Source organism: Mauremys reevesii, linkage group 6 (assembly GCF_016161935.1).
Source record: "Mauremys reevesii isolate NIE-2019 linkage group 6, ASM1616193v1, whole genome shotgun sequence".
Classification (NCBI taxonomy): Eukaryota; Metazoa; Chordata; order Testudines; family Geoemydidae; genus Mauremys; species Mauremys reevesii.
The window spans coordinates 119,797,803-119,814,635 of NC_052628.1; the positions used below are offsets into that span (position 1 = coordinate 119,797,803).

Sequence of the window (16,833 nt, forward strand, 5' to 3'; positions counted from 1 at the left end):
TAGAAAATGTCTTCCCAAGAAGAACGTATCTGCAGCTTATAAGGGGAGTTTGCAGGGAAAAGTGCTTCAAATTCTAACAGCAATCTGGGCAAAGCAAAATTTCACATTCCCTTTTTCCAAGTTGATTGGCTGACAATTACTATAAATTATCTTTACTAGTGGAAGGAGAGTTTATTTTGTACAAATTCTACTTCCCACCCTAAGTCCATTTGCTAGCATGGATATGCATAACACACAACAGAACCACTCATTAGAGAGTCCGGGATGCAACACACTCCACTAATCATGCTACAGGACTGAATCTCTTGTTTCTAAGCATCAAGGGGAAAAAAACACACCAGAGAGCGTATTCTCCCTATACAGATGATTGTGAAATGGAATGTAGCCAGACAGCTGATGATTCGTGCAAAGCTGATGTGATCCCTTCATTACATCACCAATAAACTTCCCGGATTCCCCACTGCTCCTGAAGCCATCCTGTTGTATCATGCCATACTTGACTCAATGTTGTCTAGTGCATCTTTCACAACGGGGTCAACTGGGCGGCCTGTGATATACCAGAGGTCAGACTAGATATCTACTGGTCCGTTCTGGCCTCACAACCAATGAATCTATGAACAGCTGGGGTTTCCATATGGCTGGGATGAAGAGGTTGTTTTTTTTCATGGCCCTATATTCTACCAGGGTGCTCTGTCCTTAAAAATGCCTATCAGCCACATGTAACAAAAGAAGCTAGCTCAAAAAGTGTTACAGTTCAGAATGCATTCAATACTCTGGGGAGAATATCTGTTATTATAGCACTGCTATTTAACGGTATTACAGAGTATAACCTTGTCTTACACACTGAGCTAGCCACAGTGTGATTAGGAGTGAGATAGTGCAGCTATGGGAGCCTGGGCCTCCTAGATTCAAATTAGGGAGCCCATCTTAGGAGACTTTAAACTAGGTAGGTTATTACTTAGATCTGAAGCTCTTTGGGGCAGGGATTGTCTTTTTGATGTGTGTTTGTACAGCACCTAGCACTGCGGGTCCTGGTCCATGATGGGCTCACCGGCTTTACTGCAATACATGTAATAAATAACGCCATGAACAACAACAACAACAAAAGGGGGAGACTGGGAGCTCTTTCCATTAACTCAGTAATGGGGCACTTCTAACAGAGTATGGCAGAAGACAGAGTTGATCGAAAACGAAAGCAGAAGACGACGCTCAGTGTATTGGCATAGCCATCCATTTGGAACATGGAAAACAGGCATGAGAAATGTTACTAAGCTATGGCCATTGGAGCTGCGTAGGATGAGTCTCTCAGCAGGCATGTTAATACCAACAGGTAGACATTATGTAGAAAAAAACAAAGGGAGGAAGGGGCGTGTATTTATCACTAGAATAGCTAAAGTACTTAGAAGGCCAGAAAGCGCTAAACTGCTGTGACAGAGAGAGTCGTGGTGATAAAAACAAAGGAGAGATGAGCATGAGGAACTGCTCTAGGCTAGTAAGGCTACAGGAGAGACATTTCTCAAGGTACTCTAACACAGCTGCATATGCATTTAAGGCATTCCTAAATAATACAGGAGACAACATGCAGATGAAATTTAGTGTATATGTTATGGCTGGCACATGTGATGGCTGTAGCACTAAAGAGCCAATAGGTTACAGTGAGATGCAAAAGAATTCTGGGAATAATCTGAACTAATGGAACATCTTACTAGGTTCTACATTACTATTCACAACTCAGGAGAAACATGTTGGGGATTGGTCCTGCGTTGGGGTTGGTCCTACTTTGAGCAGGGGGTTGGACTAGATGACCTCCTGAGGTACCTTCCAACCCTGATATTCTATGAGCCACCGAAGGGACTGATTCAGGAGGAAAGATTAGAAAAGCTACATATGGCTAGCTTGGAGGAGGAGATGTCTGCACTACAATCAGAAGTGTGACTGCAGCACGAGTAAACACTCCGGAGCTGGCTTGGATCTAACTAGTTCACACAACAATCACAGTGAAGCTGCAGCAGCATGGCTGTACAAGCCCACTCGGGACCCTGGGTAGTCAGGTAGCTAGCCCATGCTGCCACGTCTTCAGGGCTATTGTTATTTGAGCTGGCTAGAGCTAGCTTGGGTATGTCTGCACATGCTGCAGTCACACCTCTGACTGCAGGGTAGATAGACCCTATGAGGCAATTACAGGGAGGACACAAGACTACAAATAGGTGAAGGATGCCAGCCCCAAAGACAGACAGGAAATAGTTAGGACCCTACAAGAGCAATGGGACAAAATGTAACAGGAAAATTTAGGCTGACTATCAAGGAAAACTCCCTGATGGCGAGATTGTGGAACAGTCTCCCCAAGGTGACAGTGTAAGTTCCATTGCTACTGAAGGACCAGTGGTTTTCCCAGGCCTTTCCCAGCAGGAAGTTCTGTGAGCTGGCTCTCTCGTCCTGAAGGGCTGTCACTCAGCACCCTTTCCTCTCACTGAAGGCACTGGGACTGGAGAGTTCCCAGCACCTTGTGTCTTAAGTCCCTATCTTCAGTAGTTTGTAGCTAGACAGAGGACAAAGCTAGAACCATTTATCCTGGTGGCTTTTGGGAAATGGAACCTGCATCTAACCCACCTTGGTTTACATTTGGCCAAAAAGAGCAACAGAAAAGTCAAGGCCAAAGAGGTTTTGCAGAACTGCCAGCAATAGGCAGACACACGTTGCATGTGTCATGTAAAATGAGCAACAGTACTGCACGTTCAATTGTACTGACTACATGGCAGTGGCGTAGTGGTAAAAGGCAAAGTGGGTAAAGCTAACCTAAGCTAAACTCCTTACTCACCAAATGAGAAGCGGGTAAAAGTTTACCTCCATTACCCTTGGCTACACTACTGCTATATGGTGCCTGTCTGCCTGCGAGCACTACTGAGTGCCAGTAGTGAACAAAGAATCGTAAGCAGATAGCATGAGGCTGCAAAATCAAAAGGGTTAAAAACAAGGCACGGTCAATGGTACCTTCTTTCAGACGAGCTTCTAAAGGTTTCTGCAGAACGGACTGCATAGCTCTTGCTAAGCCCCTGTAATGGTTCATAACATGCTCAAATGACATAGGCACCGGGTGCCACTGTTCCGCCGGAGCCCTCTGCTGCTGTATTTCTTTTTCTGACGCTGTGTAGTCCTGCGGACACAAAATCAAATCCTCGAGTTAGGCAATACCTTTTGGCCATTTCTTCCCTCTCCAAACTCCCACCCGGGCTCAAAAGCTGAGGTGGAGTCACAAATCTCCAGTCTCTTTCTCCAGCAAGCAGGGATATATCAAAAACAATCAGCAAAACCTACTGTCCATAATAACCATGCCCTTTAATTCTCCCCATGTTTGGGCTGCTTAATGCAGTAGCAATAGCCCACGTGTTGGTGCAGCCAGCCTGCATCCCAGCGTAAGGGGTTCCTCTGGTGGTGCAGAGCTGGGTACTACTGCAATCTTGGGGGAAATGTTGAATTACGAAGGGAATTTGGCCTTCCTATGGCCTTGTTAGGGTTCAGTGCAGAAAATACAAGGGCAGGCTCTGAATTTCCTACCCCTGTAGCGTGCATAGGCCAGACTGCCAAGAGCTCAGCTCCTATTCAGGTGCCTAAAGTGAAGTGGCCAGAGTTTCAATAGCGCTCCACCCCCAGCAGCTCCCACTGGTCTCATTTGGGGTAGGGTGGAGGTGGACTCTCTGCTATTCTAAATGGAAGTTGTTGGGTACTGAGCATGTCTGAAAATCTGGCCCACAGCTCTTACTGCAGAGTGGTACAGTCCAGGCATCCCTGTCATAAAATACACGTTGTGAGGCTTTGGGAGGAGCAAACACAGGCCTTCCCAAGCAACTGACATCACAGGATCAAGCGTCCTCCTGCATTTGTGCCATAATTTTTCAGGTCTTTATGCCGTTGTATGAAGAGGATCACTGAGAGATATGGGGACCATCTACCAGTAGGCGATACTGTAGGCCCCGCCTTCCAGAAAATGATGCTTGTCATCTGTGAGACTCTAGGAACTTCTGTGGTGTAAGTGAAGAGAACAACTGACAACACTCAGCTCTCACAGGTTTCTTCCCAGGTATTCCTTTCCTCAGATGTTCAGCTGGGCGTGCTCTACCCAGGGAGGGGGCTGGAGGTGCTGACCTTGTAAGACGTACAGGGATATAGGAAAAGTGGGTATAATTTTGCCCCTCTCTTTCACTTAATGGTAAAGATCCATGTGATCTAAACCAGTGTTTCTCAAATGCCACCCCAGGGGCTTTTCTTCCGGCCACAGCCTCCTGGGTGGTGATTGCGGGGGGTGAGCGGGGGATGAAAGCAGTGGGGCTCTGGCTTCCAGCTTCAGCCCTTCGGTGGCAGGTGACAACCCTCCAGTCGTAGTCAATCCCCTACCCCCCCATTCTGCCCATCACCCCAGGCCACCGCTGCCTCCTCCGGCCCTGGGCTTTGGGCTCTGACCCCAGGCTCAACCCCCTCTCCCCATTACTGCTGTCCCCTGCTGTGTCCTCCAGCCCCAGGCTTTGGGCATTGGTCCTGGGCCCCCCCACTGCCTCCCATTAGCTCTCACCCACCCACCCAGTACTACTGGCCCCCACTGCCTCCCTACCCACCTCCCCATCCAGGGCTTAATTTGTCCCTCAGCTTGCCAGGGCTGAGTAAGTCTGCCGTGACAGGTGATATTTATAGGTTCATTAATATCGCTTTTCACTGCCTCCCAGCTAGCTAGCAAGTCTAAAATTAAAAAGTGCAAAACAAACAACAACTACCACCACAAAAGACAAGAACATGCAAAGCACCTTATCTGTGTTTCTATTCAGTTTATGTCCGGTAAAGAATAGAGACAACTGTACATTGTTTTTATTATTGAGTTTGCCCCAAAAAACCCTATGTAAATAAATTACAATGATTTGGACACATATATGTGCAAATTTATTTGTTTTTCCTAAAGTTAATTAAGTATTTTAGGAAAATACAGGAGGAGTGGGTGACTGAACTCTGAGGCCACCAAAAAATTTGTTGTGAGACCCCCTGCATTCTAAACCCAGTGTAAAGGTGGAATCGTGACTGTGGGGGTTACTAACCGGAAGGGCAGGAGCTAGACTATTCACCGAGAGAGAGAGGCAGTATTAAGGGGGAAAGAGAGGATAAGGCACTTTGTACATATATAGCTATAGAAGCAAATACAATAAGCCTCCAAAGTGGTTCACCATTAAATATCAGAGGCAGAAAGAGAGTGCAATGCTACCTGTAATAACTGAATGGGATCACTTCGCTGCTGGATCTGCCTGACTCGGTCTGAGAAGCTCTCTATGATTTGAATTCGTTCTTGACATGTCTCCGTCTGCTGCTCATACATCATGAGGGCCCGTTGAGTCTTTTCATTTATGAATTTTTTTGTCAACCTTTCCTCTTCATCAAGTAGTAAGCGGAGTTCGGTGAATTTCCCTGCCAGAGATGCTTTACTAGCCGAGGCGTGTGCCTACAGATAAAACCAGAAGGGCAGACACATTCAGAGTGTAAGTGCTCTGATGTGTCTCTGTTAGACTTTAAAAGTTACATTCCCACAAAGTTTTACTGATCTGTAGCTTTCCTTTACAAAAATGGAATAGCCACAGTTCAGACAACCACACTTGTTTGGGGTGTTCCTGCTACTGTCCTGGGTGAAAAGGCTCAGGGACAGATTCTGATACCTTTACTCTCATTGACAGCATCTTAACTTCAGTGGGACTACTCACACAGTAAGATACTACTCACTGTGAGAAAGGGCATCAGAATCTAGCCCTTAGCTGGCAGTGTCTGGAGTGACACCAGGCAGACTCCAGAAGTCTGGCAGACGTGGGATCTGGATTTCTGTGTATGCTTGAAAGGGAATATTTTATGTCCCATCATCAAACAAGTTAGGTAAGTAGAACTGTTGGAACGAGGGCATCTTAATGTGAGGGACAGCCAAAGTCAATGTCCAAACCAACATGGAAAGATCTCTGGATCGCACTGATAGCATCTCCATAATGTACCCAGCAAAAGGCTTTCAAAGCATAAGCTCCTGGGACCATCTCTACAGGGATGAGTACACTGACCGTTCTCCACACAGAATTAGTAATAGTTTCCTGTTTTTATTGGACTCAGATCCTCACATGATGTAAATCAGTGTAGCTCCATTAACTTCAACAAAGCTATATCAATTTACACCAGCTGAGGAGGTTCATCATTTGCTATGTGTAATTATTTCAGTACAGCACTCCCAGATATGTATGTTCCGCTACCACTAACAAGTGGCTGATTGCAGAATTGAAACTAGGGGCAGGATTTCTGTTTCAGGCGAGCCCCCGCATCTGCTAGTACCAGGCGCAGGTGCCTACAGGAAATGCACTGTTCTGCTGCAGAGCTGAAGCTGTGATGTCACTCTGAGGTGGGCAGTGGTTGGCTAATTCTCCCTAATAACAGACAATATGGGTCTATGGCTTAGACTGCACTACGGCCAGTTTGCCAGCACAGCTATGTTCACTAGAAGTGTGAAAAAAATTACACACACTCCAAGCCTACGTAGCTGTGCCAGCAAACACTCTGGGGTATGCAACTATCCCAACGGAAGAGTACTTTTCTCAGCTGAGCTAATGTTGTTCTAGGAGGTGGCGTAGCTATACCATCAGAAGAACTCCTTCTGTTGGCTATGCTGTGTCTACACTAGGGGGCTTTGCCAGCATTGCTATACTGACCACAACTCTGTAGTCTAGACAAGCCCTCTGTATCAGTTTGACTGTAATTGCTATTTGACACTGGGCTTGTCTGCATGGGAAACTTTTACCAGTTAAACAGGTATAATTCCCCATGTGGGCACTCTTATTCTGCAAGACTGGCTTTTTTCAGTTTAGCTTAAACCCCTCTGCGACACTCTGTACCCCAAAGCAACACCCTGGCACCCCCATATTTACCATGGCGATAGGATTATGATATATGATTTGTACAAAGTCTGCCTTGGGAGGTATCATTCTAAAAGTCTTGATCTGTTGAACATTAATATCCTATTGGATTGTATGTGCTGTCATCGTATCTGCAGTTATAAATATTGACTATGTACCACTATTTCAAATGTGTTTGCTCCAGGGGTGACACCCCCCAGGTAGTTTACATCCAGTCTAGCCAGCACATTGTGAGTGGACTATTCAAGGGGATGGCCCATTATGAAACCCACCCAATTGGCCTTCCTGTGAACACTTCAGTCAGTATATGGATAATGGCTGCTATGATTCATCGAAGCAAGCAAGGGCAAGTGACTAGATCATGTGATCCTGGACTCCATCTTGTGTCTGCACTTTTCCAAACTGGGCTGGGGGCTTTGTTTGGGACAATGACTTTCTGTCCACATGGCAGAAGCTATAGAAGAGGGGAAGGGACATCATCACTTGGCCTCTCTCCCCCCACAATTCAACACCTGGAAACATGAGTAGAGGACAAAGACTTTGACTGGGGATGGGGTCCCAGGCAGGAAAGGTGGATTCCAGCCTATGTATGAAAGATCTGCAAACTGTTTGTACTATCAGAGTGAGACAACACTTGATTCAAATCCTGGCTAATTTATAGAACTTAGATTGCGATTTTGTTTTATTTCATAGGTAATCTACTTTGATCTGTACACTTATTACTTATAATCACTTAAAACCTCTCTTTCCATAGTTAATACATTTGTTTTACATTTTACCTAAAAACAGTGTGGTCTGACTGAACAGTATGAAAAATCTTAGCTCAGTTAACAAAAAGCTTATGCCATGTTCCTTCCATATTGAAGAAGGGGCGGACGGGTTAATAAACTTACCCTGGTCAGGCTTTTGACCAGGGCAAGAAGGTACAGTTCTAGGGTCCTAGGCTGGGGGGAACTGGCTGAAGCCTCTCTATTGTTGGTTCACGAATGACTGGCAAAAGCATTTATGTGACTCGGGCCTGTCCCTGCCCATGAATGTTTGTGTGAGTGCAAGACCTGGAAAGGCCTGCAGCTTGTCACAGCGTCACAGTGTGGGCGGGAACCCAGGCTGGTGAGACAAAGGGCTCAGCAGTACCCCAGTTCCAGGTTGCACCCCAGGAACACCCATCACACGCTCTCAAAGTGACAAACTACACTGCTAATAGGCCCTTTTCTATGGGTGTCCACACAGGTGGTTATACCGACATAACTACAGCAGTTTATAGTCACACCTTATCTTATACCCATATAATCTTCCCACACAGACAAGCCCTTTGCCAGTTAACAAAATACTGAGAACAGAAAAGTTAATTATAACATTTACAACAGAAACTTCACAGCAAGTTTACTTTCGCTCTAGAAAACCATGCTTGTGATTGAGTAGCTGTCTAAGCTGCAGCATGGGTGGCATCTGAAAGCTGCTACTCCCTGATTAATAAGCAAGTTTCCCCTTTACCTTAAGGTCATTAACAGCTTGTTCTATATGTCTTATATTGCCAACTTCCTGATTCTTTTTCAATTCTAGCTCCTTCAAGTACGTTGTCATGAATTCCTGTTCATGGAAAACGAAATACATACTTGGTCATAAACAATGGTTACAAACATTGTAATTATACGTTTTTCTTTCTACAGCAGAAGAATAGTCAGAAACTCCCCAGATCACGTGTTTATACAAGGTAAATATCGATACTTGTTAACTAGATCACATATTTGAACATTTAAGCAGCCCATCTGTGCTAGCTCTTGCACAGTTCAAAGACACGTACAAGCTGATATCACTTCTGCAAGACATAGGGTACGTCCAGACTACTTGCCGGATTGGCGGGTAGCGATTGATCTAGACGCGATATATAGACGCGATATATAGATCCCCAAATGCACTCCCGTCGACTCTGGATCTCCACCAGGCGAGCGGCGGAAGCAGAGTTGACGGGGGAGCCGCAGCCGTCAATCCCGCGCCGTGAAGATGGGAGGTAAGTCAAAATAAGATACGTCGACTTCGGCTACACTATTCCCGTAGCTGAAATTGCGTATCTTACATCAACCACCCACCCAGTGTAGACCAGGCCATAGGAAAACTCACTGGGAGAGCCTGTTTTTTCACCCTGAAATCTCTATTGTTGCTCAGACAGAAATAATACCACCTGCATATATGTTTAGCAGTTAAAGGATCCCAGATGAGCATTTTCATTTGGAAAATCACCCAGGATCTATTACCTTGCCTCGATTCAAAATCCAGTGAATATGTGTGACACTTTTCAGTTGCAATAGATGTTTTCCGCTTTAGTATGTAGCATAGAGGCTGTACTATAACCAAATTTTATGTAAAGATTAAGCAAATTTATTCTGGCAGATTTTCCCTTACATATCAGCCCTGTTCCTCAATAGGGTTGTTTATGACAAGCAGCTATGATGGTCACCACTGTTTAGAAAGGATGTAGACAAACTGGAAAGGATCCAGAGGTGAGCAATAAAGATGATCAAAGGGATGGAATGCAAGCTATATGAGCAAAGGCTGAAGGAACTGGATATGTTTAGTTTGGAAGAGAGGCGATTAAGGAGGGACATAATAGCAGTCTTCAAATGCTTGAAAGGCTGCCATAAAAAAGATGGAGGAAAACTGTTCTCTCGTGCCACAGAGGAAGAGGCAATGGGTTCAAAGTACAGCACAGCAAATTTAGATTAAATCTCTGGAAAAAATTCCTAACTGTAAGAACAGTAGGACAATGGAACAAAGTGTCTAGGGAAGTCGTGGAAGCTCCTTCATGGAAGGTTTTCAAAAAGAGGGTGGAGCCATCTCTCGAGTATTTAGACACATCAAATCCTGCATCTTGGCAGGAGGTTAACTAGATGGCTCTTGCGGTCCCTTCTAACCCTATGATTCTATGATTGCAAGACATAGCAATGGTGGAGTAACTTTAAAAAGGGTACACATTGATTTTTTTCCTAACATGGTTCAATATTTTAAAGTGTGTCTTTGTTTGCTGGCTGAACTACTAATTCAGGTCAGATTTTGATATCCTTACACTGGTTAGTACTTTACTCTGTGAGTAGCCCTGCTGATTTCAGTGAGGCTATCTGCAGTTAAATACTGCTCCCCATGAGTAAGGGTCTGAGATCCAGACCTCAGAGATTAAGGTGGAGATTTTCTAAGGCAGCCAGCTCCCATTGGAAGTCAATGGCCATCAGCACCCAGACTGTTAAAGCTATTTAGGTGTTGCTGAGCTCAGTGTTGAACAGCTATCTGATTTAGGAACCTAGATCTCATTTTTCAAAAAGGAGTTAGGCACTTAGGAAGTCTAAATTCCATCAATGACAGGATTTAGATTCCTAAATCAGTTAGGTGTTGCGATGCTGAGCACAGCAACACCTAAATATCTTTTATAATCTGGGCCTGGGTGCCTATCTGCCCTTTTGTGGCTTGGAAAATCACCCCATCAGCCTGTTTCCAGCATGCCTATAGACCCCATTCCACACGGATTCCTACAGTAGTCGTGAGTAACTATTTATATGATGAAGCCCTTAGTTAGTTTTTTTACATATTAACAGCTTAAATTGTGATTTTAAACATAAAAGCCACACCATGTTCCAAGTAACCCTTTCACATTGTTAGTTTCACGCTAATAATACAGCATGATAAGGGATTCAGAAACCTTTAACAATCACAGTTAATAGCAGTAAACGTCCTGCCATTGAAAACTCCCAAAAGTGTGCCCTTGAGCACTCGGAACTTCAATGGACTCTGAAATGGATATGTTGCAGTTTTGGAGCTATAGCAGCGTTTTAACTTGTGATGTGAAAACACATACAGAAAGAAATGAGCTAGAGAGAGTGAAAAGAGGAACAGAATTAACCTAATATACATATAAAGTGAAGACTCACGGTGGGTGACAGTAACACAAATATGAATGTTTTGACATGCTTTGAATGAGAATTTCCTTTCTTTTTAGAGAATCAGAGTAAGGAACAGTTTTTCAATCCCTTGAATATTTTACAGTGTTTGAAATTTTTTTCATCTCAAATAAGGATGAAAAGTCAAAATCTCAAAAATATTTGCGAGCACACAAAAAAATTCTGGTTCAGGTAAATCAGAATGTTTCATTTAGAAAATTTCAAAACATTTTGTTTTGATTTTGACATTTTCTTTTTTAATCTATTTAGCTTAATTATTTAAACAAAAAGTTGCTTCAAATCAGAAAAATGCAATTTTTCATTCAGAAAATGTCAAAATGTTTCAAAACTTTGTTTTTCAAGTCAGGAGATTCCTCAAACCCGAACCTGCTTCATGACCAGTTTTGGTTCCAACAAATTAGTATTTTTTGATGGGGGAAAAAAAAGTGATTAATTGAAAAAATTGCCAACCAGCTCCAGTACAGAAGGGACCAGAACAGACTGTGCAGGTCAGTTGTGAGAGATCTGAAGTCTCAACACTGCCTCAGTTTGCACAAAAGGGTGATAATGCAGGTTTTTAAAGCTCTCAAAAGTATGTATTATCTGATGGCTGGAGAGACACTGCTGGGTTCTAGTGAGTTTAACTGGGTCAGACTGTGACAAGCTGCCCCATGCTGATCTCCTCCAGATTAACCTATTGCAATGTTGTGCTTGTTGACTACCCAGGAAATTGATAATGCTTGTGCATACTTCTCTGCCATGGTACACAACGAAGCTTGAGTCAAGATTGGCTGTTGTGCATGATCTTGTATGAATTGCAAATATCAAGTAAAAATTGTGTTCCTCTCTAGAATGCATGTCTATAACCGATGCTCTGTTTAAAACAAACCACATCCAATTACCGTTTTATTGGAGTGAAAGAAAATAACCACTTGGCTGAGTCTGGTACAGGATGTCCTGCACTTTGTTGCGTCTGCAGGCTGAGCTCATTGCACACACAGTGATCCATTCATAGATTCCAAGGCCAGAAGGGACCACTGGGATCATCTAGTCTGACCTCCTGTGTAACACAGGCCAGAGAACTGCCCCCAAATAATTCCTCAAGCAGTTCTTTTAGAAACACATCCAGTCTTGATTTTTAAACGGCCAGTCATGGTGAATCTACCATGACCCTTGGTAAATTGTTCCAATGGTTAATTATTCTCACTGTTAAAAAAATCACACCTGATTTCCAGGCTGAATTTGTCTAGCTTCAGCTTCCAGCCATAAGACTGTTATAACTTTCTCTGCTAGACTGAAGACCCCAGTTTCAAATATTTGTGATATAAATGCTCCCCACACAGAGTTCCCTCTGAAATGGGTGCTTTTTAATGGCGGTGCTCAGCGCTTGGACAAAAGAAGAGAGGCACCATCAGATCTGCATGTTCTATACACCTGCTGATTTCCTTGCATCCCTCCATCCCCGCAAAACTAGGTTCCTAGGTGCTCTTCTCCCATCCGCCTCAAATTATACATGTGTAAAATTTGTCAATAGTTAAATTATTTCTTTCCTTTCTGTCTGGAAATCGGTCATTCAGGGTGTTGACATTTGAAACTGCATTGGAGGAAGGGCAGAGCTGAGACAGGGGCATGCCGTATTGTTATGCTGAAAGGTCTTAATCCTTTAGTTCTTTGATCTATAGACAATTAGAGACCTGGTTAAAGATGAGGGATATGCATTCCAGAGGCTCTGTGGGTTTCTTATTTCCTTGTTCTCATTTTCCCATTTTTATCAAAATCAATAGGCTTCTGCCCACTGAGGCCTAAAATTTTCCCTGAAGTGTTGGAAGAGATCAGATGCAGTGTTCAAAAATTATTGTGTTATATGCACAGAGAAATGCTATCAAGTTGAGTGTAGGACTTGCTTTGTTTGGCCACCAGGGACACTACTGTCTCCTCTGACTAAGATTTTCAAAGCTGGTTGCCTGAAGTTAAACTCCTGGGTCCATATTTAGGTATCTATGTGGCCTGGCTTGACACTACTGAAAGTCAAAGTACTTACTTAGATAGCTAGGTATAGATTTAGGAGCCTAAACTTTAGGTACTCTTGGCCTCTGTGAGCAGAGGAAAAGAAGTCCCATTAGACCTCTGATTGGGGCACAGAAGGAGTAATCTGCCTTCAGAGCAGGGTGGATAAAAATCAATGATTTTTTTTTTAAAATGTAAAAAATCTGATTTTTTTAATAAAATGCTTTTTGAGGGAAAAAACTTATCTAAAGAGTTTTAATTAAGATACATTATAGCTCAAAGATATCTCATCATGGAATTGAGATTATAAATTCTAATTCTATAGTATGTAATGTTTAAGAAAAGTTTTGTAAACGAGTTCCAATAGTTCATGGATTAGGGACCCAATCTTATGGGGTTCCACGGGCTTCTGTATAGATTTAGGTTAATCTTTCTATCTACCCAATGGGACTCAGTGCTCAGTCTAGAATATACCATTAGATGCTGAGTTTTGCAGATCTCAAACTGTGGATTTGTGTCACCAGAGATAACGTGCTTGTTAACAGCAAAAATGTTTTAAAATAAATAAATAAATAAATATATAGAGGTGAGAAGGAACAGACCTCAACCCTATTGTCCCTCTGTAAATCTGTGTACACTCTCTCAAAAAGTGCAAAGTTTCAAAAAGCTGAATGAATAAAAGATTGTTGGGAGTGGACTAGATCTGGAGAAGGAGAAGTCTGGAGATACATGTGAGACGGGAGGGACAGGCAGTAGAAACAGATGTGAAACTGTTTGAGCAGCATATTTCAGAATGCACTTTTATGTAGAAATCCATGATTAAATTGAGTCTTCCTGACCAGTAATTCAGACCAGTCATCTTAACTTCTCTACCCAGAAAGATAATCAAGCAAACAATTAAGCTATCAAGCTGCAAACATCTAGAAGAGAATAAGGTGGTAAGTGACAGTCAGCATGGATCTGTAAAAAAACAAATCATGTCAAACCAACCTGATAGCTTTCTTTGACAGGGTAACAAGCCTTGTGAATGGGGGGAAGTGGTAGACATGGTATATTTGACTTTAGTAAAGCTTTTGATACTGTCTCGCATGACATTTTCATAAACAAACTAGGGAAACACAACCTACATGGAGCTACTATAAGGTGGGTGCATAACTGGTTGGAAAACCATTCCCAGAGAGTCGTTATCAGTGGTTCACTGTCATGCTAGAACGGCATAACAAGTGGGATCCCACCGGGATCAGTTCTGGGTCCGCTTCTGTTCAATATCTTCATCAAAGATTTAGATAATGGCATAGAGCAGGGGTTGGCAACCTTCCAGCAGTGCTGTGCCGAGTCTTCATTTATTCACTCTAATTTAAGGTTCTGTGTGCCGGTAATACATTTTAATGTTTTTAGAAGGTCTCTTTCTATAAGTCTATAATATATAACTAAACTATTGTTGTACATAAAGTAAATAAGGCTTTTTAAATGTTTAAGAAGCTTCATTTAAAATTAAATTAAAATGCAGAGCCCCCCCGAACCGGTGGCCAGGACCCGGACACTGTGAGTGCCACTGAAAATGAGCTCGTGTGCCGACTTCGGCACCCGTGCCATAGGTTGTCTACCCCTGGCATAGAGAGTACACTTATAAAGTTTGTGGATGATACCAAGCTGGGAGGGGTTGCGAGTGCTTTGTAGGATAGGATTATAATTCAAAATGATCAGGACAAACTGGAGAAATGGTCTGAAGTAAACAGAATGAAATTCAATAAGGACAAATGCAAAGCATTCCATTTAGGAAGGAACAATCAGTTGCACAGATACAAAATGGGAAATGACTGCCTAGGAAGGAGTACTGCGGAAAGAGATCTGGACGTCATAGTGGACCACAAGCTAAATATGAGTCAACAATGTAGCACTGTTGCAAAAAAAGCAAACATCATTCTGGGATGTATTAGCAGGAGTGTTGTAAGCAAGACACGAGAAGTAATTCTTTCCCTCTACTCCGCACTGATTAGGCCTCAACTGGAGTACTGTGTCCAGTTCTGGGTGCCACATTTCAGGAAGGATGTGGACAAATTGGAGAGAATCCAGAGAAGAGCGACAAAAGTGATTAAAGGTCTAGAAAACATGACCGAAGAGGGAAGATTGAAAAAACTGGGATTGTTTAGTCTGGAAAAGAGAAGACTGAGGGGGGACATGATAACGGTTCTCAAGTACGTAAAAGGCTGTTACAAGGAGGAGGGAGAAAAATTGTTTTTCTTAACCTCTGAGGACAGGACAAGAAGCAATGGGCTTATATTGCAGCAAGAGAAGTTTAGATTGGACCTTGGGAAAAATTTCCTATCAGAGTGGTTAAGCACTGGACTAAATTGCTTAGGGAGGTTGTGGAATCTCCATCATTGGTGATTTTTAAGAGCAGGTTAGACAAACACCTGTCAGGGATGGTCTAGATAATACTTAGTCCTGCCTTGAGTGCAGAGGACTGGACTAGATGACCCCCGAGGTCCCTTCCCATTCTATGATTCTATGATCCAGTGGAATTTCCGAGAGGAGGACCTGCAGAATTTCCTGCCACGTATGCCACTCCCCCCTGCTTCAAATGCAAGCGCATGCGCACACATACACACTGCAGCACTGGTCATAAGTGAGTACTTAGAACTGCCTGGAGAACATTTCTGCAACGCTTCGATTTGAGTCCCAGCATACATCTGCTTGTGAGGTCTTCACTTTTTACAGAGGATGAACAAAATAACCGCACTGCTTCAGAAGCATTGCTAAAACACTGTCTCCAATACGAATGGCAGGAGCCCACCTCGCAGAGCAACACAAAATTTTGACCAGCAATGTCTTCAGTCTGCGCATTCAACTACACTGTCAGAAAAGACAGCTTGGATGGAAATCAGGGGTTAAAATGCCAGAGCCCAAGCTGGTGTGCCAATATCCCAGCTCACCAACTACACTTAGGGCTTGTCTACAGTCAGCGTGTGCAAACGCTCTTTGTCATAACTTTTGCAGATAAAATACTTCCACCTCCGCAGGCAGCATTCAGTTTGTCGGCAGGAGCACACTGCCACTTGACGTGGCAAAACTTTTGTCTTTTTGGGGGGCAGGAGGGGTCTATTTAAGCACCCGTGAAAGACAAAAGTTTTGTCGACAACTTGGCAGTGTAGAGAAAGCTTAAGAATTGATGCCATGTCCTGGAGAGTGCCTCTTTCTCTTCTACTGAATCCACAGTCAAAAAAGAAATCTCCATCAACAAGAAACCAGCAGATGTCAGCAGAGGCTAGATATTTAGGGCCAGAAGCTCTAAAGAGCTCAGCACTCACAATCAGGAGCCAGATGTTCAAAAGAGCTCAAGCTCCCCTTTCAGCATCAAGATAAGCAGCCGGATTGATTCTAGTCAAAAGGTTTGATTCTCCACTGCCAAGTTCCTTGCAAGAGTCATTTACACCGGTGCAAAGTATACGTCAAACTCTAGCATCTCAGAATAGCTACCAGCATTTGACCCCACTTTGCACTCATTTTGCTTAGGTGTAAATGACTACACAAGACACAAAGCAGTGGCGAAACAGGATCACAGGATTTTAACTTGAGAGTGCTGGGTTTATATTTTGAAACTCTTTGAATATAACTATTCTTTCCTCCCCCATTTTCATTTGCTCATATCTTTCTGAAACATGCTGCTTTGAACCTGAAACTTTCCAACCCAAGAGTAACTTTTCTGGAACGTGTAAGGAAAACTGTTTCAGGGCTTGGCTACACTTACAAGTTGCAGCGCTGGTGGAGGCTTTCCAGCGCTGCAATTAACACCCCGTCCACACTTGCAGGGCACAACCAGCGCTGCAACTCCCTGGTTGCAGCGCTGGCTGAAAACCCATCCGGATTGGGGTATAAGAGTGCAGCGCTGGTGACACCAGCGCTGCTCAGCAGGTGTGGACACTCACCAGCGCTTTACCTGTCCTCCAGGGAATAAGGAGCTATCCCAGAATTCC

At 43.5% G+C, this 16,833-nt stretch overlaps 1 protein-coding gene across 1 annotated transcript in view; it reads right to left on the minus strand.

Annotated features, from left to right (window-relative positions):
• The window catches only part of TRIM14 (tripartite motif containing 14), a 36,003-nt gene that overhangs the window by 7,956 nt on the left and 11,214 nt on the right, over nt 1–16,833 (minus strand). The window contains exons 3-5 of the mRNA XM_039542817.1: nt 8,415–8,510; nt 5,246–5,479; nt 2,992–3,154 (exon numbers count right to left, since the gene is read on the minus strand). Coding sequence (XP_039398751.1) covers nt 2,992–3,154; nt 5,246–5,479; nt 8,415–8,510 — 493 coding nt within the window. The remainder of the gene's footprint in view (nt 1–2,991; nt 3,155–5,245; nt 5,480–8,414; nt 8,511–16,833) is intronic.